Raw genomic sequence first — 22,754 nt, forward strand, 5'->3', positions numbered from 1 at the left:
TGGATAGCAGAGTGAGGTGGAATTCCATTCTTGCAGGCATCATTTTTCTTTTCCTCGTTTTGTGGTTTCTTATGTTTCTATTTTATTGTCATGAGCATTTTCTTTTACTGCCATCTTGCCCAGGTGGAAATAAATCAGTGCTCAGGCTCCTTTATCTGGCCATGAATTGATTTGCTCACTGCCTTTGGTACTGCTGAAGGTCCATAAATCCAAGGCATGGTTTCAGCAGAAACGTGGTGTGGCTGATGATTGTGTAACCAGCCCTGATCAAAAAGGACAGGTGGAATGGGAGAAAACACTGAGTTTTGATAAAGGTGAAGGTGTTGTCATCAGTTCCTTATTGTTCTATAACCAAACTATAACTTCTTACACTTGTTTCATTTCCCTGACCCCTGAGGAGTTCACTTTTGCATTCCTCCAGATTTGATTTTGCTCCCCTTTATAGATCTGATTTGAATTAGGTGTTGAGTTTTGAAACAGAAAAACAAAGCTGATGAGTATCTCTCTAACCATTAAAGATAGAGCATGTCCAGGCCTACACTTTTTCCTTCATGTATCAAAATCTACAGTGTTTTACCCCTGTAAAGGTTTTTGGATGAGTTGGGTTTGTTCATACTAAAGGGAATAGTTGAGTTTGATTATGTAGTTTGCATTTCTGGAGGTTTTGAGTGTCTTCAGCTCATGCCAAATCACTAACTTTTCATCCTCAGTAGCTGCAGGGAAGATTTGGGCTTAGATTACTCTTTCATACCCTCTGGAATTTTTTCATCTGCCTTTTACAGGACTCTTCAGAATCACTTTTGTGGCTACATGGATGCAGTAGGATTCTTCCTGCACTCTCTGGATATTGTGGGAGTAGCTGCTGATTGTCTGTCCCACCTTGGCACTGATGTTCCTCTTTGTGACCACAGCTCTTGTCCTACTAACCTGAGACAGAGAAATGGGAAAGTCATGGAGTGCTGTGGAATCGGGAGAGAAACACATAAGGATCGACTGAAGTAAAAATACAATAATATTTTATGATTTTGTAGCTGTGATGTCATTTCCCAGCACCTTCTGTCCAGGGATCAAAGCATAGTTTGCAGGTATTAATGAATTAAATTTCATAGTCCTCCACTAAAGTTTTAAGGCAATAAACCTCTTTGACACCTAGGATGGATGGATGTGCAGGGATTAAATGATTTGCTGGCAGAGGTGTCATTTGTCAGGTGCAGAACTGGGAGCAGTGCTCAGTCTCCTATCATGTTACATCTTCCAATTTGCCACTGCTGTGTTATTATAACTCAAATCTTGCTTTAACAGGAACTTTCCCTGTGTTATCTCCGAGCTCAGCTGGTGTTCCTAATCTTTATTTTTACCTTGGCATATTCTTTCCAGTCTAACCTAGTGCAGTTGTGTCTCTTTGTTGACTCCATGCATCATTAAGGAGCTCATTCATGCAGGTGCATCACCTGTATTTGTATTTGAAAACTCTCTGCCCTTGAGGCAATCCTGGTGCTGCCTGGCTGTGCTTCTGATAGATCCAATTGCATGCTATTAGCAGCCTCTTGCAGCTAAATCCACCCAGAATAATTCTTTGCTGTCTCCTGTGTGGATTTAGAATACAGATTATTTTATTTTTACATTTGGTGCTTCGTTGGCAGTTAAAAATTCTTGTGCTTTCATGGCTCTTCAAAGATTCTCTGTTCCAGCTAAGAAAATAGTCTTGTTTTTCAGCCTTATTTGATTTCTTCCCCCTGAATTTGTTATTTTGTGATTAGATAATGACTCTTCTAGTTTACCACTGCCCTTAGCCCAGAGCTGAGCCTTGCAGAGGCCTATTTTGGTCAGGTTTTCAGGGCCATTATCATTGGTAGAAAATATCTATCAATACCATTACCAATGTGTGTTTCAGGAGCAGAATTCATTGACTTTATTTTCAAAACATGACTTGGACCAGGGTCTTAATGATGTCTTCTTTGGATTAACAACATGAATGAACTTGGGGGATAAGATCTCAAGGCAGAAAGCTGATTGTGACCTTTCTCATTTTTCTCCCTTTGTAGGTGTAGGAAATCAAGATGATATTCACGTTATTCTGGTTAAATTTTAGCTTGGATAGCCTCAATTTCTGTGCAGAGTCCTGCTGTTCTCTCTAGCATGGTCCATTTCTTGCTGTTTGTTCAAAGCAGTTGTGTAATGTTTCTATCCATGGTTAGCAATTTGCTGTTTTTCATCCAAGGTAGCTTAGATGTCAGTGCTAGTAGAAGTAATCATTTATTTTTAGGTTCTAAATCCTTTGGGAACGTATAAAGCACAGTAGACATAGAAGCTAATAATTTGTCTCCAAAGGTTCCTTATTTTTTATTAATGTTTTGATTTCATATTCCCTCTGTCTGCATCTCCCTCCCTCCCTGAATATGTATTACCATTGTAATTGATCGTGTGGCTCCTAAGTAACTCTTAGCTGCTGATTATAACTGTGACACTGCTCTGTTTGAAGAAGCTTTTTGAGCCTACTCATCACTGTGGGTGAGTCAGTCTTCACTGGTGTATTATTTACAGTCCTGCTTCATGGAGCTTCAAACAAGTCTTGTTGTGTCTTCTGATCTGAGTCAAATTTTGTGCCACACGCTGACTTAAACTTCCAGATAACGTTGTTTCTTTGCCTTTCTCTTCCATAGGAACAAATCCCTAAGTTTTACAGGTGTGTTGCACAAGTCTTTAGGTTTGACTCTGCACAGGAAGGACCTGGGCAAAGGGAAGACAATGACACAGATTTTCATGCCTTTTCCACTCTTCTTTCACTCAGGCTCGTGTTGTCTACAGGCTATTGTGTGCTGCCTCCTTTCTTGAGGTCTTATGTAACAGATTCTCTCTTGTATTTAGAGCTCGTCCGTCTTCTGCAGAGATCACAGGTTTAATAATAAGCTTAGGGGAAAAGATGACAATCTTCTTTGTTGTGTGTGGGGGGGGGAGAGAAAGAAGAGCTGTTGGGTAATTCTTACATGAGCTGCACTAGATTGGGGGCAGGTTATTGCCTCTGAGGTGGGTGAATTGAGTGTGTTAATCCCACATCACTCCCACACAATCAAATGGGACAAAGAAGATTTTAAGATGTGATTTGTTGGGGTTTTTTTTTTTGCATAAACAAAGCCCCAAATTTTGGTGAATAGGCAGTGGCAGAATCTGAATTTGCTAATCTAGCAAATTCTAGATTTGCTTCTACCAAGCGAATCTAGAATTTATCTTGGTAGAAGTCCATGGTGGAGACACAATGTCTAGAAACTGGTGAGATTTACTTTGTAATGTCCCAGCTATAAAAGGTAACAGCTTTTATGAATTTTTTTTTCACTTGACCTTAGAACAGTGATTGGAATGAGTACACAGCTTTGTTTTCAACTGGGGATGGAAATAATTTTTAGGCCATGTTTTCCAAGTGTTCAATAATTCACTGTACCTCTCAGGACAGGAGAAAGGCTCCAGCACTGCAGAGTTGTTTGAAATCCTCAGCTTGTTGGGAATCAATTCCTATAGGCTTTGTGCACAGAAGGAGCTATATATAGCTGCATACTGCAGGCTGTGTGCTCTGCAGGCTCAGGACCTGCCTTGCCCCATGGAATGCAAGATTCCTCCTCTTTGGAGTGTGAGCGCTCCTCGGATACACAGCAGCTCCCACACAGCTGCCCCAGGAACCTGAGGGGGCAGCTCAGCAATAATCCTCTGAACTGGGAGAGGGGGGAGGAAGGAATCCCAGGGAAGCACAGAGATCCATGTCACTTGAGCTGCCTCTCCCTGGGATACTGTGGCTCGTTCCTGCAGTCTGACACGTGATGGAGACAGTTTGAGATGCCTTAATAACCTGACATGGCCCCAAAGTGGTATTGCCTCCTCTGTTTCGTTAGCATTTGGGGGTTTTTTTGCTAGTGTTTGCTTTTTTACCTCTTCAGGTTTCCATATTTTTTTAAAAAATTCCTTTTACTCCTCGGAGATGGTACAATTTGCAGCATTTCCTGCTGTAAATAGATCCATGTAGAGAGCGGAAGGTGAACTATAAAAGGAAAACTGGTTTAAGCTTATGTTGCTACAACTACTCCCCCAGTTCTTCCCTCTGCAGCATCTGAGTGTAAATCTCTCCTTGTCATTTGTGGGCACAATCCTCCTTGTGCATCCATTGTGTGGAGTGAATTTCACACTGGTGCAGCCCCATGGGATGCCAGGACAAGGTAGGAAGGCAATTCATTGCCCAAATTTCTACCCAGACATCTCTCAGCAGCGACAGATTATCCCATCCAGGCAGATATTCCAATGTATCTTTGAAGCTACAAAGAGTATTAGACTCAACATCTGTGTTTAACATCATTTGTCAAGCTAATTTCTGTCCCTGTTTGCTTTCTGTTCAGTGTTTCACGATGTGGCCTCTTTAAAAAGGAGGCATAGAGGACAGGCAGGACTTGGGATTTCCATATTCCAGCCTTGGATTTACCATTGTAAAGTGAAGATGACACCTTTGTGTTTTTCCAGCTGAGGGGAGGGTGCACTGCAGGCAAAGGAGAAGAGAAACACTGAGTCCAACACAATGAGCTGCTTTTAAATCATTGACTGGAAACAATAGAGCCATGTTAAGTAACATGCAAATAAGTAAATTCTGCTTATTTACAGTAATTTAGGATTAATAATCCTAACTAGCCATTTGACCTGTCCAATCAAATCCAAGTTTGTGCCTTTTGCATTCATAATGTGCTGTATTTGGGACACTCTCTCCTGGACATGGATCACAGGAGGTTTGGCTGTTGTCTCTTTAGGAAATCTTTTAAACCAGATTGGAAACAGAATATTTTACAGCCTGTGCAACAAGATCTAAACGTTGCCATTGTGTGGGTCAGGCCAGAAGAACCAAAAGCCCTAATGTATTTTATCTGCCATTCTGTTCCTCAACACTATAAATAATTCAGATCTGTTGGCTTAACTACTAGTGGCAACTGTTATTTATTAAGACTGACTGAAATAACTGTGTGGCTCAGTAGAACAGAATGCGTTAGGGACTTCAGTGTGGAACAGAATAGCTAAAATATTCTGATTAGCCTTGAAAGGAAAAGCCTAAACCCACTGTTATCCTTTGCAGAATTGCAAAGGACAAGTGACAGTGGGAATTAGGATGTGATCTACTGGGGTAAGTGAAGGTTTATTCCTCTACAGGAGCACAAACTCTGGTTGTAGAGCCCTGTTCTCCCTCCAGCATCTCATTCCGTGGGCATTGATGTCCATATGTTTGAACTTGAGGTTCTGGTGGAATAATAGTGTATAATGTTTGGATCTACTTGTAGTTACATATTGGTCAAATCATCCTTTTTTCCCTCTTTGCTTTTCTGTCATGCACCAGAGCAAGTAGTGAAAGAGCAGCAGGATTTCCTGGGAATCAGCACAAGGGAATTGCTCTTCTTTCTCCATCCTCCCTTTAGGGTTAATTAATAATATCTGACCTTTCTTTGTGCTGTTCATCAGTGGTGCAGAAATCACTTTCCAGAGGTCAATATCATTATCCCTACTTTGCAGACCCAAGCTGAGGTGGTTGGGAGGGCTGAGGTGGGGGACAGAGCTGTGCACCCCAAGATGGATCTCTGTGGAACACCAGAATGCTTCTGCAAGTCAACTGAGTATAAATGGTGCATTTGGAACACATTTTTTATCACAAAAGGGTTGACATCCAGGGCTTGGATGACTAATTATCTAATCTTACATCTGGCATAAACACCCAAACCATTTGTATGATGAAGTGCATTTCACCAGAGTGAGGAGGGAGCGAGAGAACGTTCTCTGCTGACTCAGTGGTCATAAATCTTCCAGGGTGTGTTTTCCCTTATATTTGATATTTGTTCAATGGGTTGAAAGAAGGGATCAGAAGGCATTTGGAAATCCTGGCCTGCAGCTTTTACTCTGTCTCAGTTGCAGGGAGGCAAATAGTACAACATAGGCACAGCTGTTTGGGGTTGGCTCTGTGGGGTCTTCACATGAACAGGCACCAGAGATTCATCATCTTCACCCTCTTTTAAAGAGGTCATTCTGCATTTGTTTGCCTTAAAGCAGCAGAGAGAATGGTGTGGCTGCTGTGCAGCCTTTGACCTCACTTACTTGCACTTAAGTCATTAACTACAACAGCACAATGCATTTCTTTTTGCCCAGTAATTATAGAATCATAGAATTTAGGGGTTGGAATGGACTTCAGAGATCATCTAGTCCCAACCCCCTGCCCTGGGCAGGGACACCTCCTCACTAGATCAGGTTGCTCAAGGCTCATCCAGCCTGGCCTTGAACACCACCAGGGTTGGGCAACCACCACGTCCCTGGGCAACCTGTGCCAGTGTCTCAACTCCCTTAGAATAAAAAACTTTTTCCTCACATGACATGCAACCTTTCCCTCCTTCAGTTTGAACCCATTACCCCTTGTCCTGTCATAATCAAAGACTGTGGTATGTTAATCTGGTCTCAAATCAAATCCATGTTCTGCACAGGGTGATGCTTATTTAACTTATTTCTGGCCACATCAGATTTATATGGTCTATCCCTTCCAGTTAAGGGAAGTATCAGTTTTTAAAGAGGGATTAAAAATAGGGCCTGAATCAGTGGTAAGGAAATGATATGCCTGAACTTTTAGGGGGCAAAATGTGCCTGTGGGTAACAAAGTTTTCTGCAACGTGAACTTTTCTAGACACTGTGTCATTAATATTTTATAGTAGGGAGAGAAATCATCAAAAACTCCAGCTAGGACATAAAATACCTAAAATAATAAGAATATATGTAAGAGCTTGGACACTCTTATTGATTTTAGGCAGCATCTCCTTCTGCCTTGACAAAATGCAGGATTTATAAATGAAATCTGGTGTATGCTGTGTATGGTTTTATGCTGATGTTGGCACACTTTCAGATGTAAAATTAAATTACTTTTTCCAATAAGGCAGCACGGGTTGAAGCATGGATTCCTTTCTTTGCTAATGGAACCAGTAGAAAGATATTGAATTATGCTGACTTTGGGATTGAGTGAGTGCCAAAGGGAGAGAAATCAATGACATTTTTAATGTCCTGTCGAGCTCTTTAAACAGGCCTTGGTCTGGCAGAGAGACTCACTGGGAGGTAACTGTTGTTGACATTGGTTTTCCAGTGAAGAAATGTATTTATCCAGGTAGGATGCACTTTGCATCTTTGTGGCTTGGTTGTCATCTCAGACACAGCAGTGTCAGGGATTGTTTTTTGGGGTGGCAGCCAGAGGACTCTGGTGTCACCCAAACAAGAGCAGGGAATGTGCTGTGTAAATGTGCAGGCTAATCCCTGTAAAACAACAGCCACCAAACCCAGAGGGATCTTTTGCTCTCAGGAGAAATTCCTGAAAGTCACACGAGTGAGTAACACCCATAAATTATCTTTCTTTTGATTAATTAATGATAGGGTGAGCACAGATTTGTTCTTACTATGTGTTTGCATTTACAAAGCTGAACAGGGAAGATCTAAGCTTCATAATCAATGTCCATTAATTAAGTGGGGTTTTATAAAGGATTAACCAATCCCTCAGAATGGAAAAGGTTCTGATTTCCATAGGGGTAAGGTGCTGTATAGATCCATCCTGGAGACTTCATGGATTGTGGGTCCATTTCTCTCTGGTTTTCCCTTTCTTTTCCTAACAGATGGATCTAATAGGACTGTGAAGGACTCAACTCCTGCAATATGATTTTCAACAGCAAACTTTGTATCTTCAGTTCTTTGGTGTAATGAAGAAAATCATCATCCAGTCACTTCTGGGAATTCAATTTCTTGCAGTAATTTGGCTTTCAGCTCCTGGAAGACTCATCTTGGGTTTTTAAGGGTTGTTCATGTTCCAGTAGGCAACTTGTGTCATTTTACAAACAGCCTCTGCTGCAGGTGGATCAGCTCCAGGGGCTGGAACACAAGTAACCTCACATCTGCAGTGTTGTGAGGGTGAGAGTAAGAGACAGCAGAAAGTTAGGTTTCCAAGATAACACACAGGCAATCTCTCCAGCAGGAGAGCTCTGTCAAAGCTGGTTCTTGTGCTTTGGATTCTTCACAGTTCACCCCTTCGGTGTCAGAGGTGTTTATTGACAGTCATTACATCACAAATGCTTATGAGTGGTTTGTGGTCAGCAAGCCTTTCATTTTTAGATAGACAGTAGCCTTCATGACATTGTACCTCATCAAAGAGACAAAGGTGACCTTTTTATTTTGTCTTGCTTACATTTTGTTAGCTTTATGCACTGTCACGTGCACTTATCCCTCTGGAGAAAGGAAGCAGTGACTTGCCAGGCAGCAGAAAATGGATTAGAGGTCTCAGCCTAATTCATGTGTTAAAAGTCAAGGGTTTCCCTTAATGACCTGTCTTGCCAGAGGAAATTTTAGCAGCATCATCCCAAGTTCATTTCACAACTCTGGTTTGTAAGGGAACAAAGCTTTGTGCCTGCTCAGTCTGTCCATCAGGATGAGCTCAATTTCAGGCCAATTTCAATCAAATTCAGAAGGCAAGTTGGAGTCTGAAAGGTGTAACTGAATTCCTGCCCCTTTTCTGAGGACTGGGATCATGGTCCCTCCAAAGTAAGGGCAGGGAGGGCTGAGCCCTGATGGATCCATCTGGCCTCATTGGAGGTCCAACCCATACCTGGATCCCAGGGTGCAATCCATCCCATAAAACATGGGATATGGTGGGAAAACCAGCCTTGCTGGAGAAGGGAATCAGTTATTCCTACAGAAGTAATTTGATTCCCATTTGCTGTATTTATCTGTGGAGTCTTTGGGATGTTTGTGAGTCCACAGCTGCCGGAAACACTTGGATAAATAAGATACAGCTCTTAAAAATTCAGGGATAAATACTGCAAATCTGATTGGTGTGGTGATGCATCCTAATCCAGCTGTTGCAGATGTTATCTGATGAGCAGTGCAGCTCTGGTTTGGGGCTTTTTGACCATCCAGTTAAGACAGACTTAATTGCTGTTGATCTATATGAACTTGGTCATCCTCTCTGGAACAGAGCAATGAGCACAGTGCAAATGGTTAAATATTTGGTGAAACAGAGGCACCACCACAGTGTCTGTGCATGGTGAACAGCACAGAAAGAGCATATTTTTGTCATGGTTGTGTATTATATTTCTGTTGCTTACAACTGTCAGCACAAGGACAGAATTGGTTTGGATGTGACCAGGCAGCTGCCTCTGAAGCCTATAGATAGCAGCTTCCTTGGGTAGCACGTTTGCAGCTCCTTCAAACAGATTTATCAAGCATCTTTACAGTCTCAACACTGCCAGCTCAAATGACTTCTCAAGGAGCTTTGGTTATGCAAGCTTTTAAAAGGTGCATTGTTTTTCTTTTTTTTCTATTTGTTTCCTTTTTAGTGTGTGTGTGCGCTGAGTTTTTTTTAGCAACTCGCTGCAGCAGCTAAAATCTAGTGCAGGGTTTCACCATGTGTTAGGGAAAAAAAAAAACAACCCCATACTCCATTTGTCCACTCTCACCAGGCTTTAAATAAGCATCAAAACTTTCACCAGCTGTGCAAAGCAGCAGAACAGCACAGGTCAGAGAGATGCTCTGTGTGTGAGGAGAGGAGAACCTGCAGAGGCAGGAGCTGGAAATAGCATCTGCTTGGCATAATTAGAAGCTCCATCCATAATCATTCTAGGGGCTTGGACTGCCTCACAGAATATTCCTCTCGGAGTCCTGTGTGACCTAGAGGAGTTAGGAGGCAAACAGGAGCCCCTCCAGGTTATTCTGGCCACAAAACCAGGAGGCAGCTGAAGGGAAGGTTGGATAAACAGCCAAAGGACCTCCCAGAGAATTTCTCTGCTCATTACTGCTGCAGTTCACAGCATGGGAACTTTAGATAATAAAAGCTTTAAAGACTTCTTCAAAGAGCTTCCAGGCTGCATCCGAAGCTCCATCTGGAAGAAGTCTCATGAGACTTTGGAGTGTTTTGTAAATACAGGCTGGGGACAAATGAGGGTTTTCTTAAATGGAATCTGGCAAAACCTGCTTTCTAACAAGGACTTGCAACAGGCCACATGAGCAGGAGTGTTTCCCAAACCACTTCCCTGGTGTAATGTCTTTGGGAAAGGGTGCAGTTAACTTGTCATCCCTACAAAGTCTTTGACTAACACAGTAAATTATAGGCCTTTGGGGAATGTGCTGTACTTGGTGCTTTTCAGGACATGTTCTTGGTCTTGGATTGCTGTGTGAAACTCTAGATGCTGCTGCTTTACCCTGTTTGCCTGTGGATTTGTTTTGTGTTTCAGCAGATTGAATAACATGTCTATTTAAATCGTGTTGCGTTCTAACGTAAAACAATTGCTGCTCTGGAGTGTCAGGGGATTCCTGAGGTAACAGGAACGCTGTGTTTTGTGATTTACTGACCCTTTTGGTCCGTTTTCCCTCTCTGTTTGGGTTAGTGATGCCTCATCAGTTACACCAGACCATGGCAGTGCTCAGTCTATTCAGCACTGGTGGCTCCTGTTGGGTACTTTGCTCAGGGGCAGTATCAGCATCCTTTTCCCATCAGCAGTGCTAATGCTCCACAGCACCAGCATTACTGAGTTTTAAGAACTCTCTTTCATGGCTTTTCCCCTTTTGAGATGCATCACCCAGTGTAGAAATGTGTTTGTGTCATGCAGCTGTTGATCACAGAGTTATGTGTCTGCGTCTGACTGAACCTGCCTGTTTAGAGCTGTTGTTTGCTCCTCTCTTCTGGCAGCATATGAGTACAGAGACTACAGAGGAGAAAAAAGTAAGAGAGCTCCATAAATCTTCTATAGATTGAAAGTATCTCCCACTCTCATCTTGATATTTTTTCCCTTCAGTTGTGCTCTTATCAAGAAATCCCAGAGCTATGAACACTGAACTAAGCCTTCTGCAGCCTTCCTCCTCCTCCTCTGGGAGGAATGACCTTCTCATCCCTTGTTTGTAGATGAGGAATCAAGGTCTGAGTGGTGAAGTGACTGGTCCAAGGTCAGCTGCTGAGCCAGTGGCAGGCTATGAATAGACAGAGGCATCCTAGCTCCCAGCTCTCTGCTAAACAAGATCATGCCCTCCCAGCTTCAATTTGTCAAACCTAACTGCTAATAACGTTTGAGCATCTCCAATGTGGCAGAAGAATTTATTTCCAGCAGCCAACAGGTAAATCCCTCGTTTTGCCAGCAGCAGGATGCATCACTCCTCCCTGTCCCCATAGATCTTGGCTGCTACTCCTGGTTTTGCACAGCAGCTGAGAGGAGAGGTGAGGACTGCCCACATCTGGTCACTGGAGTGGGGTCATTGCTGTTCTGTGTGATGCTGTAGGTGATCACTTCTGTGAGGAAAACAAAGATCCTACACCTGCACCTTCATCTGTCTTGGAGCAGCAGTAATGAAGTGTCCTGAGAGCACTTTGCCTTCCACAGCTAATCTGTTTTAAAAGACGTGACAAACCTGCAGTGCAGTTTGCTGTTCCTTCAAGGGGGAAAGTAATTCAACTAAAGTCCTCTCGGGAGCCAAGGAAGAGGAGTAAATTTTGAGTTGTGCTAATCAGGAAGAGGAAGTCATCTGTCTGCATCTGGTCACTTCCCTGCTTCCATGGCACAGTCCTGTAACAGCCACATAAGAAGCTTTGTAATCAACAAATGTCAAGGGCAATTAATTCTTGGTGGAGCAGCAGTTATTCTTAGGACAAAAAGCAGCCAGACATAGGAGAAAAGCCTTCAGCTGATTTATTTTTCTCTACCTTTCCCATCAAAACAGATCACTTGCTCCAATCCCAGTGGTGAACTTCCAGGCAATAAGAATTTACCATCTTTCTCTTTTTACTTTTTTTTCTAGCAGCAGAGCTTAGATTGGATTTAGAGCACGGAGGGATAACTCAGAGAAAACGTTTCGAAAGTCTTCCCCACTCTAATGCTCTCAGGCTGGAGCAGAGTTGTGTGTTAAGCTGGTAACATAATAATACGTGGGCTGAGTTAAACCCACTTCAGACTGTTTCTCTCCAACTTAATTGATGGAAACAGCCCACCTTTTGGCTTGATTTATTACCTTAGCAGAGTTATTCCAGGATTGCAGCAGTGCAACTGTGGGTGTTCTAAACACACCTACGCTGCCAGAGAATCAGGAAGGATGTACTGAAAATCCTCTAATTTATCTAATAACATCTTTAGCAGCTTTTTGTGTAGGTTCAGTATTGTAATGGAAATGCACTCTTTGGCTAGATGAAGAGCTGCTGTGTGGAGCTGCTGGCATTGGTTGTAGGGACACATAAATGGCACTTGGAGCTGGTTGGGGAAATAGTCTGACCAACAATATGTGCTGGAAACTGTGACCATTGACACCTTTCAGTTGTGTCATCTGTCACTGTGGTTAATATCTAAAAATCAGATAGGAGTGGTCACTAGTGCCATGGTCTAGTGACCACGGTAGGGTTGGACTCGATGATCTTTGAGGTCTCTTCCAACCTGGTTGATTCTGTGTCTTCACAGACATGTCCATCTCACCCTCCAAGCCCAGGCAGAGCAGAAGTTCCTCACATCAGGGATATTTTTTTCTCTGCTGTTTAGGTCCCAAGTCTCTCTTTCAGCAACTCTTGTTGCCCCAGTTCTTAACCAGGTTCCCTCTTTGCCCATCAATGGATGTTCCTGAGAGGTTGTTTATAAAAGACACAAAACAAGTTTGGTTTTCCTACAGATTTCAGCACTGAGCTGGTCGGGGTGAGCCTTGGACTGGGGAACAAGTTCAGGGTCCTGTGGGTTCTGTCCTCGCTGTGCTAACTGCTGGTGGAATTAGAATCATAGAATCACAGAATTGACCTGGTTGGAAGAGACCTCCAAGATCATCCAGTCCAACCCTACTGTGGTCACTAGACCATGGCACTAAGTGCCACATCCAGTCTCAGCCTAAAAACCTCCAGGGATGGTGAATCCACCACCTCCCTGGGCAGAACATTCCAATGCCTGAGCACTCTCTCTGTAAAAAATCTCTTCCTAAATTACTCTATCCTGGGCATTGTAATCTTTCCCTCTTTTTGTAACACAGGGAATCTCATGAAACATGACCAGTCACCAGCATCTCTGCTCTGGAGTGTTAGAGCTAATAATAGAAGTGAAAAACCTGTTCTTTTTGAGCTAAATAAAGGCAGACAAGACAAGACAAGACAGAGACTCAGCTCCTACACGCGCAGCAAGTACCGGAGGTCCCGGTGTGTCCTCCTCTTGCTGATTCCTCTTTCAGCAGGCATTGCTGTATGTAAATAGGATCAGAGTTCCTGTGTTGTGCTGGGAAGAGCCAGTCCTAAGACAGCTGATTTCCCCCAGCAGTCGTGGTTCATTAGCTGCTGAGGCTGGAGGTGCTGCGTGAGCAGAATGCTCAGCAGCTCATTTGAGGGAAGACTCTTACGACGAGGCAATAACGTGGTGAGAGTAGCTCTGCTTCACTTCAAGGGTCAGAGCTTGTCTCATGGCAGTGTACCACTTGGACAAAGCTATTTATTGCTAATCTTGTACTTTAATAATTTCTGGATATGTTGAATGGTAAATAATGAGGGTCAGAGCACTTATTCTGTGTGTAAATTCTAAAGCGGTTGCGTAAGCTGTTTGTAGCAGCATTTAGTATCAAGAATCTGGGAAACTTGATGGTAAAATGGCTTTTCAAAACAACCCAAGCTGTTTTTCTGGAATTCAGGCTCCCTGCTTTGGCACGTGGGCCAGTTGAAGGAGGCACTTGGCTTTCCTGGGCCGTGAACCATCACTCCAGGATGAAGCCTGATGAGTCTGGTTTTGTGTGGAGAAGTTTTTCTGCTCCAGGTCTGGTTGGACTGATGGTTCTAGGCTAACACCCCCTCTCCAGTTTTTGGCTTGTGTGTTCCTGCATGGCCCTGTGACATCTTGTGCAGGACATTGTTACCCCAGGGATGTCTATGAAAACTGCAACTTTCAGGCTGTGTCAGCAGGAGACACCTGGAGATGTTCAAGCTGACCAATGAGAAATCCAAAGTCATACATAAATTAAGAGGTATTAAACTCCTCTTGAATGAATGTACATTAAAGTGGCCTTAGTTTGCTATGGATTAATTAACCTTGGGAGATACCAGGCTTAATTAACCTAAAGTGAGTTAAAGCCACTTCACTTTGGATAGAAACCATTCACGAGGGAGTTTTTTACCTCATGCACATCAACTTTCTTGCCTGCTATGGGTCAGCCTTAACTTTCAGTGCTCCTTGGTGAGCTTTTGGACACTTGGAAATCTGAGGACTTGCCCCATCATTTGGAATCTTGACTCCAACTCTTAGGAGAAACTGGACAGATAAAAGTATATAATGAACATGTAGAAAACGTATGGTGAGCAAGGGTTGCGTGACAGGCTGTGCAGGGGGGTCAGGTCTAGATCTGAAAAGCATTTCCATAGAGGTTAGGAAATGGAACATTAAAGCTTAAGAAACAGGGAACATGGGAGTGAAACAAGGTTACCAAAATCCACAGGGAGTTTGAGCTCTCGCTGCAGGGTTGTGGTGCCACTAGCCAAGAAGAATCTTGGTGCAAAACACTGTTGTGCATTTCTCTGACTGCAAGTTACCTTGTTAAAGCAGATTAAAATAACCTTCTTGTGGCTTTCTCTTTCTCTTTTCCAGTAATTGCCCTTCATTTTTGGCCTCAGCTTTAGCCAGAGCAACTTCAGATGAAGTTCTTCAGAGCGACCTCTCGGCACATTTCTTACCAAAGCACGTGGACAACGCGGACGGGATCATCCGTAAGTACCTCTGGGCATGACTACAGACAGTCCTACTTGGTGTGGATCTTCCATTTGCACTGTAGGCTGGAAGACTCTGCAGCTAACTCCTAGATTTTTCCAGCCAGCATTGACTTCAGTGATCCATCCAGTCTGAGCACCTGAATGGTATTAGTTTTCCCTCAGATTAGTTCCTCTTCCCAGCTAGCTAAGCAAAGTTGGACTGGATTTCTGGTAGAGGAATAGCCCATATGGATGTAAAAAGATTAATGGAGAATTTACCACTACTCCTGATAGAGCTAGTGGCTAATTTCTCAGTCAAAGCTTTGTCAGCTCTGACATCACTCCTTTCTTTTAAGTGCACCTTTATGGCTCTATCTGTTGGCCCTGAATTTCTTTATCAGCACTTTAGACTGTGGTTCTGCTGGCAAGTGCCACTTGTCCTCCCTCATCCTTGGAGCAAAGTCAAATCTATGTGGGAAGAGATAATACAATTCTGAATTATTTCAGTCAGTGCAGGTTTTACTATGGCTTTCAATTTTTTATACAGTTTGAGCAGAAGATAGTGTGAAGAGATTTCGTGCTGAAAAGGAAGAACTTCCATTTCCTCATTGATCTGTGTTGGCTAACAAGATTTTTTGCAGCATTCAGCTCAAGGTCACGCACTGTAAATCATTTCAGGATTCTGCTGACCTAAATAACCTCAAAAAAGTTTCTGGTTTGCTCATTACAACAAAGAACAATATTTCCTACGTGTATTGACAGGAATTCTGCCATTTGATCTTGAACATGCAGTCACCAAACCACTTTGTCCATTCTCTCCTTTTTTGATGGGGAAAAAAAAATCAGTGCTCTGAGCGTAAAGAGGATCTATAAATCTGTCTTCAAAAAGGAAGATTCTGCTGTATTCCTCAGGGGCTTTTGGAAACCTGAGAAACAAAAAAACATGCTATGGGTTCCCTTTCTGTAGGTATTGCTGCTCCTCCTGCTGAGCAGGTAAATGGAATAGATTTGTCATTGTTCTGGCTGAGCAGCCTTCATTAATTTCAAATTGAGATCTTGGAGACTTGCATAAATATTTGACAGTCTCCAAGGAAATGTTGACTAAGCCTCCACACAGAATATCTAAAGAGTTCAAAAAAAAAAAAAAAAAAAAAAAGAAAAAGGAAAAAACCCACCACAAACCCCTCACACCTACAGAAATTGCCATTTAAATAGGTCTCAGTCTGTAAGACACAGATGCAAACACAGATTGAGAGGGACCAGACTAGGGCAGGCCCTAAGAATAGGGATCCAGATGCAGTTTGTTGAGGTGAATTGTCATAATGAAGGTACTTGAAAATAAAATATACCTTTCCTGATGCAGTGTGAAGTGTTAAATTGTAAAGATAAAGGGGGAGAGGCAGAGAGAGAACATCTTCTGGCCTGTGGGAAAGCAGCAGTTTTATATGAACACTGCAATTTCAGACAATACACCATAAATGGTAATTTTCAACCCAGAGCATTAGCTGTAGTGATCACAAACTGGCAGAGTCACAGAGTGGTTTGGGTTGGAAGGGACCTTAAAGTTCATCTCATTCCAACCCCTGCCATGGGCAGAGATGCCACTCACTGTATCAGGTTGTCCAAGCCCCATCCAACCTGGCCTGGAACCTTCCAGGATGGAGCAGCCACAGCTTCTCTGGGCAACCTGTGGCAGTGCTTCATCAAATCTTCATCACCAGGTGATGTTTGGCTAAGAAAACCAACCAAAAGTGGGAGGATTCATGCAGCACTGAGGATTTCCTTGTGAAGGGACAGCAACTCCCTCCTAGCAAACCTTCCTAGGGGAAACCTGGGGCAGGTAGGTAGAGCTGCCCTCACTGGTGCCATGTAGAGACGCTTTCATGCTCTGAAATTCAACAGAGGAAACTGTAGCAGGTGATGAAAGTGGAATTTCTACATCTTGAAGTTTCATGCTCAGAGTTCACAGTACCCCAGTGCTGCAGCAGGTGAGACCAAGCTGAATTCAGCTGGCTGGTTCTAATATCCAATTCTATGTCAGTTTTTCTTAGGAGCCCAGAAATATTTTTACTCTGTGTAATACAAGAAGACATTTACCTGATTTGCCTCAAGTTTGAATGTGTTAGAAGACAAAAAAAAAAGTTGTTTCGAATATCCTTAGTAGCACATTTTACTCAGGGAATTGCAAGATGACAAATCATGTCATATACTTAGGAGTGGTGAAAGCAGTTATTGGTGTGTTGGTGGAAAGGAAATTAGAAGCTCCATGAAAGAAGGATGCAAGTCATAGAAGAAGGAAAACTTTTGAGCCTACAAATGTAGGAATGCAAAAATATGGGCCTGTTATGTTTGGGGTGACCATATCTCTTTAGGTATCAAGAACAGAATCTGAGCCACAGGCCATGACTGACACTTTTCCAGTTGCACTGGAGAGGAACAAAGAGCTTCCATGAGAATGAAGTGATGTTTGAGTTCTTTTGTGGAAGGTCAGGTGAAGGACATTTAGGTTTGGGGGTTTTTGTGGAGGAAGATAGTCACATGGAGGATTGGCACTGACAAGGAACCACCCAAGGAGGTTGGATAGTAGGACCATGTGACATGGTGGAGTGTCTAAAATATCCAGCAGGTATCACAAAGCAAATCCCCACGTCCCATTACCCACTCGTTCCAGGTACTAGGAGATGGGATTACTATACCCAAGACACAAAGAGATGATTAACTAGTCAGAAAATGGAGTGCCTACATTAAGGAAGACCTTGGTTGTTGTCTTGATTACATCTCCACAAATGTGGCTACTGAGCTCTGTAGTCACACTGTCCATGTTTCCAAGAAAGGCCATAAAATACGGTACTAAAAAGCAGGATCCAATTACTGGTATTCTTTCCACCCTGGTTTTGCCCTAAGAGTCAGTTATCTTTGGGAACAGTAATGCCTGAGCTGGATTTCCCACTAGCTGTGGTGCAGTTAAGTGCTCCTTCCAGCCCTGGGGATTTTGGAGCAGCAGGAGGGAAATGAAGTTCTCCGTGACACAACCACAATGACAGCTGAGTCAGCCTTGGCTCAGCGCTGCAACATTAACAATTGATGAGTAATTTCCAGCTGTGAGGGGGTGGTTGAACCATTGTGGGCCTTTCTCCTGTTTTAACCTCAAGAGCAATTATTGATGATGCTGACACTACGCACACTCCCGCTGGGAAGGGTGTTGAGGAGCTCAGCACAGCCAATGGGTTTGCTCCCATCCTCCTTCAGGGTGACACTCTGAGGTGTACCAGCCTGGTGACACTGACAGGTACAACACCTGCCCAGTGGAAAGAGATGGCAGGGCAAGTCTGTGGGCTTCCTTCTGGAAAGTGTCATTTGGATACGTCAGGCTGTGCGTGTTCCCTCTTTAAATATCAGCAAAAAGATCTCTGGTGGCACTGCTGAGAGCAGCATAGGAGGTGCAGGGAAATTGGTTCCTGCTGCTGTGGCAGTGGTGGGCTGACCCAACCATTTGGGTCCCACCAGCTGTTCTTAAAGCTCTGTGATCAAGAAGCTAAGGCTTCTCCTTTTGGTTATGTGTATAGTTTATTGCCAGTTTGATCGCTGCTCTCGCAGGTTAAGTTTGAACCAACTCACATTCCCAGCTCTGCTGATTCTATCTTGTTCCTAAGGATCACAGAATAATTAGTTGGAAGGGACCTTTGAGGATGATCTAGTCCAACCCCTGACCCTGCACAGGACCATCCCAAGGATCACATCCTGTGCCTGAGAGCATTGTCCAAACACCTCTTGAGCTCTGTCAGGCTGTGACCAGTGCCCAGTTCTTGGTCCCAGTCACTGTAACTCACATCTGCTGTAGAAGCGGCACAGAAAGGAGTAAATGCTGCTTTGAGGCTCTTCACAGAATTGCAGAGAACCAAGAGATGCTGTAACTCTCCCCTCCACTCCCTGTGTTGGAGCCACTCCTCCTGCAGGAATGATTGGCACTCTTGGATTGCTGCTGTTCAGCTTTGAAGATCTCTGGCTTTGGTAAACGATCACGAACAAAGAGATTTTGATGTGTTCGGCTCTGATGCTTATTTCCTGTTTTCCTCCCCTGAATCTCAGAACAAATGTCAAGTGCCTGAGTTTTCACATCTGAAAGTGACTATTTCTCAGGAGTGACAGTTCAGCATTTTCTTAAATTCGAGACCTTTTTGGTTTTCTCATTTGCTCATGCAGATTGCTTTGACACAGCATCGAGTCAGGAATCTGGAGATAATAACAAATCTGGAAGGAACTAAGAAGGCACCTGAATTGTACAGTGCTGGCAGTGTACACTGCCAGAACATCTTGAAGTGATGCTAATAATTCCTGTGGATTATTTCCACTGTATTGCCTCAGCTCTGCAGTGAGGTGCTGCGTGGAATGGGTAGCTTGATCTAAAACCAGTGTGATATTGCAGTGGATTTGGGTTTGATACATGATGCTACATGCCATGGCAAAGTCCCTGTCAGAGCTGCCATGGCAGGGCTGCAGCACCCTGGGCACAGTGACACACAGGATCAGATGCTGAGGGAACTGTGCTTGCTTTCCTTTTTTTTTTTTCTGATGCTGCAAATGAGCTCCCCAAAGGCATGGGAGAGTGTTTAAGTTAAAAAGACAAACAAACAATGAGCTGCTTACTGATGAATGCTGATTATGGTGAGTTTGGCTTTGTCTTTTCATGCATCAGAGCCCAGAATTTCCCTGCTGACATCCATTTCAGCTGCTTGGCTAAAACGGTTTTGTTTCATCTTCGTAATGTATGCAAGGAAAAAAAATAAAAATCTCACTTAATAACCCTCTCAGCCTTTCCTTTGTGGTTTGTGCCTCCCCCAGAGATCGAGACGGTGAAGTTGGCACGCTTAGTTTATAGCAAACTGCACGAGATCTGCAGCAACTGGGTGAAGGACTTTCCCCTCCAGCCCAAGCCTCACCGCTACTACGAGACGTCCATCCATGCCATCAAGAACATGCGCAGGAAGATGGAAGACAAGCACGTCTGCATCCCTGACTTCAACATGCTCTTCAACCTCGAGGTAAGCAGAGATCAGGTGCTAAATACAGTTTCAGTTCTTGGGGAAACTAGGTGGTGTTCTGCTGAGGAGATGAAGGGCATACCCATGGTGGATGTGAGGAGGGTTGGCAGTCAAGGGACACACCTGGTGTTGGGTTAGTTGTGTTGGTAACTGGGTAACCACAGCAGCAGTGTGACATGCAGGTTCTACATTGGTATAGAGAACAAAAGAGCCATTGCCACAGATTTCTGGTCCAGTGTCATCTGACTAAAGTTTGTATCTGGCCCATGCTGATGCAGCCATGCTGAAGGTCTGCCCTGCCATGGTGCAGAAAGCAGATCTGCTCTTGGGAGAGGGAACTGGTGCACTGTAGTGCTGTGAGATAAAACAAGGCTGAGCCTCTCTTTGGCTGAGCATGCCCAGGAGTTGAAGATCACTGCCAGTGGCAATGAGAATCATAGAATCATAAGAGAATCAGAGAATTTAGGGGTTGGAATGGACCTTACAGATCATCCAGTTCCAACCCTCTGCCCTGGGCAGGGACACCTCCTTACTAGATCAGGTTGCTCAAGGCTCATCCAGTCTGGCTTTGAACTCTGCCAGGGTCAGGGCAACCTGTGCCAGTGTCTCACCACCCTTAGAGTAAAAAGCTTTCTTCTCACATCCGACCTAGACTTTCCCTCCTTCAGTCTGAACCCATTACCCCTTGTCCTGTCACTGCAGTTCCTAACACAGAGTCCCTCTCCAGCTCCTTGTAGGCCCTTCAGATAGTGAAAAGTTGCCAAAGGAATGAGGAAGGAGTTCACCTTGCAGCTCATCACTGAAGCCAGTTGGCAACCTTGGTCTGTTGTGCTCTTCAACCCTTCCTCTTTGGAGGAAGAAGCCAAATGCAAGAATAAGGAAAGAAAGTAAAAAAAAAAAAGCCAAATCAAATAGAAACCTTACAGGACAATGGGTGCAGCTCACACAGGAGTCATCATGAGTAGTTTGGTGGAACTGGGGCCAGTCTTCCCCCTTTGATTTCTTTATGTGGCCACTGGTCAGACACTCACTTGCTGTTCCATCAGATACAAAACTGGACACTGAGGAATGGAAGAAAATGGAAAGAATTTTACTTCAGGATCAGATTGCCTCATAATTGCTTCCTTATTACATCCTGTCATTTTAATAACCATCTTCTGCCCCATCCACATTCTTGCCTTTAAGTGATATTAATGCAAACAGAGGCAGATGTTTTCTCTGCCTGTCAATTGTCAGCTTTCTTATTCCAATTTCTGTTGGAGCCCATTACCTAAAAATTACAATGTGCAAATATTCTAGTCATTGAGCTGCTGTCAAGGTTGAATTGGCACTGTCAGTGGGTTGGTGTTGTGCGTGTGAATAGGCACAGGAGTTGCTGTCTCTTGGTACCACATTGTTTCTCTGCACAGATAAGGGGAAGAAGCTGAGAAAACTGACTTGATGAGTGATTTTGCTGTATTTGATTTGTGAATGTAATCACAATTATCTGATGAGAGAGCACACGCAGGTTTTTCAAACACAGGCAGCTAAAATGATGTGTTTTAGATTTAAGAAGGGAGAAGAATGAAAGCAGAGGCTGCCTGGCTTCCCATTTTAACTCTACTGGCATTTTATCCCTGGTGGATTCCACCCTTGATGTAGATAGACTTCATGCAAACTGTATTGGATGTTCTCCCTCTGTGGTTTTCAGTCACAAAATCTCCTGCACATTTTGATGAGAATGGCACTTCCTTTTTGAGTTGTGTGACTGAGTTGTAGCAAATGGGATGTAAGGAGCACGGAGAGCACTACACAGGTGATGCTGGCAGAGCAGCTCTGGCAGTTTGCAGGTAGAGTTCAGCAATAAGGTGGAAATTTCCCATTGAGTCAACTGAAGATGGTCTGGGCAGTTTGTTTGTCCAGTGGCGACTCAGCCTCTGATTGCAATTTAATGAGGACACCACAAATCCCAAGTTCAGAGGTTTAAGACAATCCAATTAGCTGTTTGCATTGCTTTCTCCTGAGCTGTTTTCTCAATGTTTCCACTGGCAGGACCAAGAAGAACAAGCTTATTTCGCAGTGTTTGACGGTCATGGGGGAGTGGACGCTGCCATCTATGCCTCCATCCATCTCCACGTGAACATGGTCCATCAGGAGATGTTTCAGCAAGACCCAGCCGAGGCTCTGTGCCGAGCCTTCCGCGTGACCGACGAGCGCTTCGTCCAGAAGGCAGCCAGGGAGGTGAGTGACTTCCCTGGGCTTGACTCCAAAAGCATTAATCTGTGAGTTATTTGTCAGGGAGGTGCTCCATCCAGGTGCTGTGCTCAGCACGGGCTGGGAGCAGCATGAAGTTGTCCCTGCAGGATCCACAGAGCTGGTGCCCACTGGTGGGCCCTTCATGTCCCATGAAGATGTCAGCTTCCACTTCTCACAGCATCCAGCTGCTTTAGAAAGAGGATGCTGCTGTTTCCATGCTCACATAGAATCAACTGGGTTGGAAAAGACCTCCAAGATCACCCAGTCCAACCCTACCATGGTCACTAGACCATGGCACTAAGTGCCACATCCAGTCTCAGCTTCAAAACCTCCAGGGATGGTGAATCCACCACCTCCCTGGGCAGCACATTCCAATGCCTGAGCACTCTCTCCACAAAAAAATCTCCTCCCAATATCCAACCTAAACATGCTAACTAGGTTTAATCCTTGCATTGTGGTTTTTTTCCCTCATCATTGCAACATACATTTTTCTTGGCTTGGGGGAGCAATGGATAACTGAGTCATAGACCTCCTAAACTCATGCAAGGGTTAAGTGCAAGGAACTCAAGATGCTTATAAATAAACCTCCCTGTGAGTTCACCAACAGGCATGTGTGTGTCTGTCAGTAATAGGAGTCAACTGAGGCAGTCCCAGGGCAGTCCCCAGCAGTGTGTGACTCCTGACAGGCACTTCCCATTTCGGGGACGTCGCGGCGTCACGCGCGGTCACCCAGGTTGGCTCTGAGGGGCTGTTAGTGAGCA

At 44.0% G+C, this 22,754-nt stretch overlaps 1 protein-coding gene across 1 annotated transcript in view; it reads left to right on the forward strand.

Annotated features, from left to right (window-relative positions):
• Positions 1-13,023: 13,023 nt before the first annotated feature.
• PPM1E (protein phosphatase, Mg2+/Mn2+ dependent, 1E) overlaps positions 13,024-22,754 on the forward strand; it is a gene marked incomplete at its 5' end in the record, with an annotated part of 11,695 nt that continues 1,964 nt past the window's right edge. Inside the window, 4 exons of the mRNA XM_009085051.1 lie at positions 13,024-13,186; positions 14,616-14,734; positions 19,559-19,758; positions 21,790-21,978. Coding sequence (XP_009083299.1) covers positions 13,024-13,186; positions 14,616-14,734; positions 19,559-19,758; positions 21,790-21,978 — 671 coding nt within the window. The remainder of the gene's footprint in view (positions 13,187-14,615; positions 14,735-19,558; positions 19,759-21,789; positions 21,979-22,754) is intronic.

Source organism: Acanthisitta chloris, unplaced genomic scaffold (genome assembly GCF_000695815.1).
Source record: "Acanthisitta chloris isolate BGI_N310 unplaced genomic scaffold, ASM69581v1 scaffold29281, whole genome shotgun sequence".
Classification (NCBI taxonomy): Eukaryota; Metazoa; Chordata; class Aves; order Passeriformes; family Acanthisittidae; genus Acanthisitta; species Acanthisitta chloris.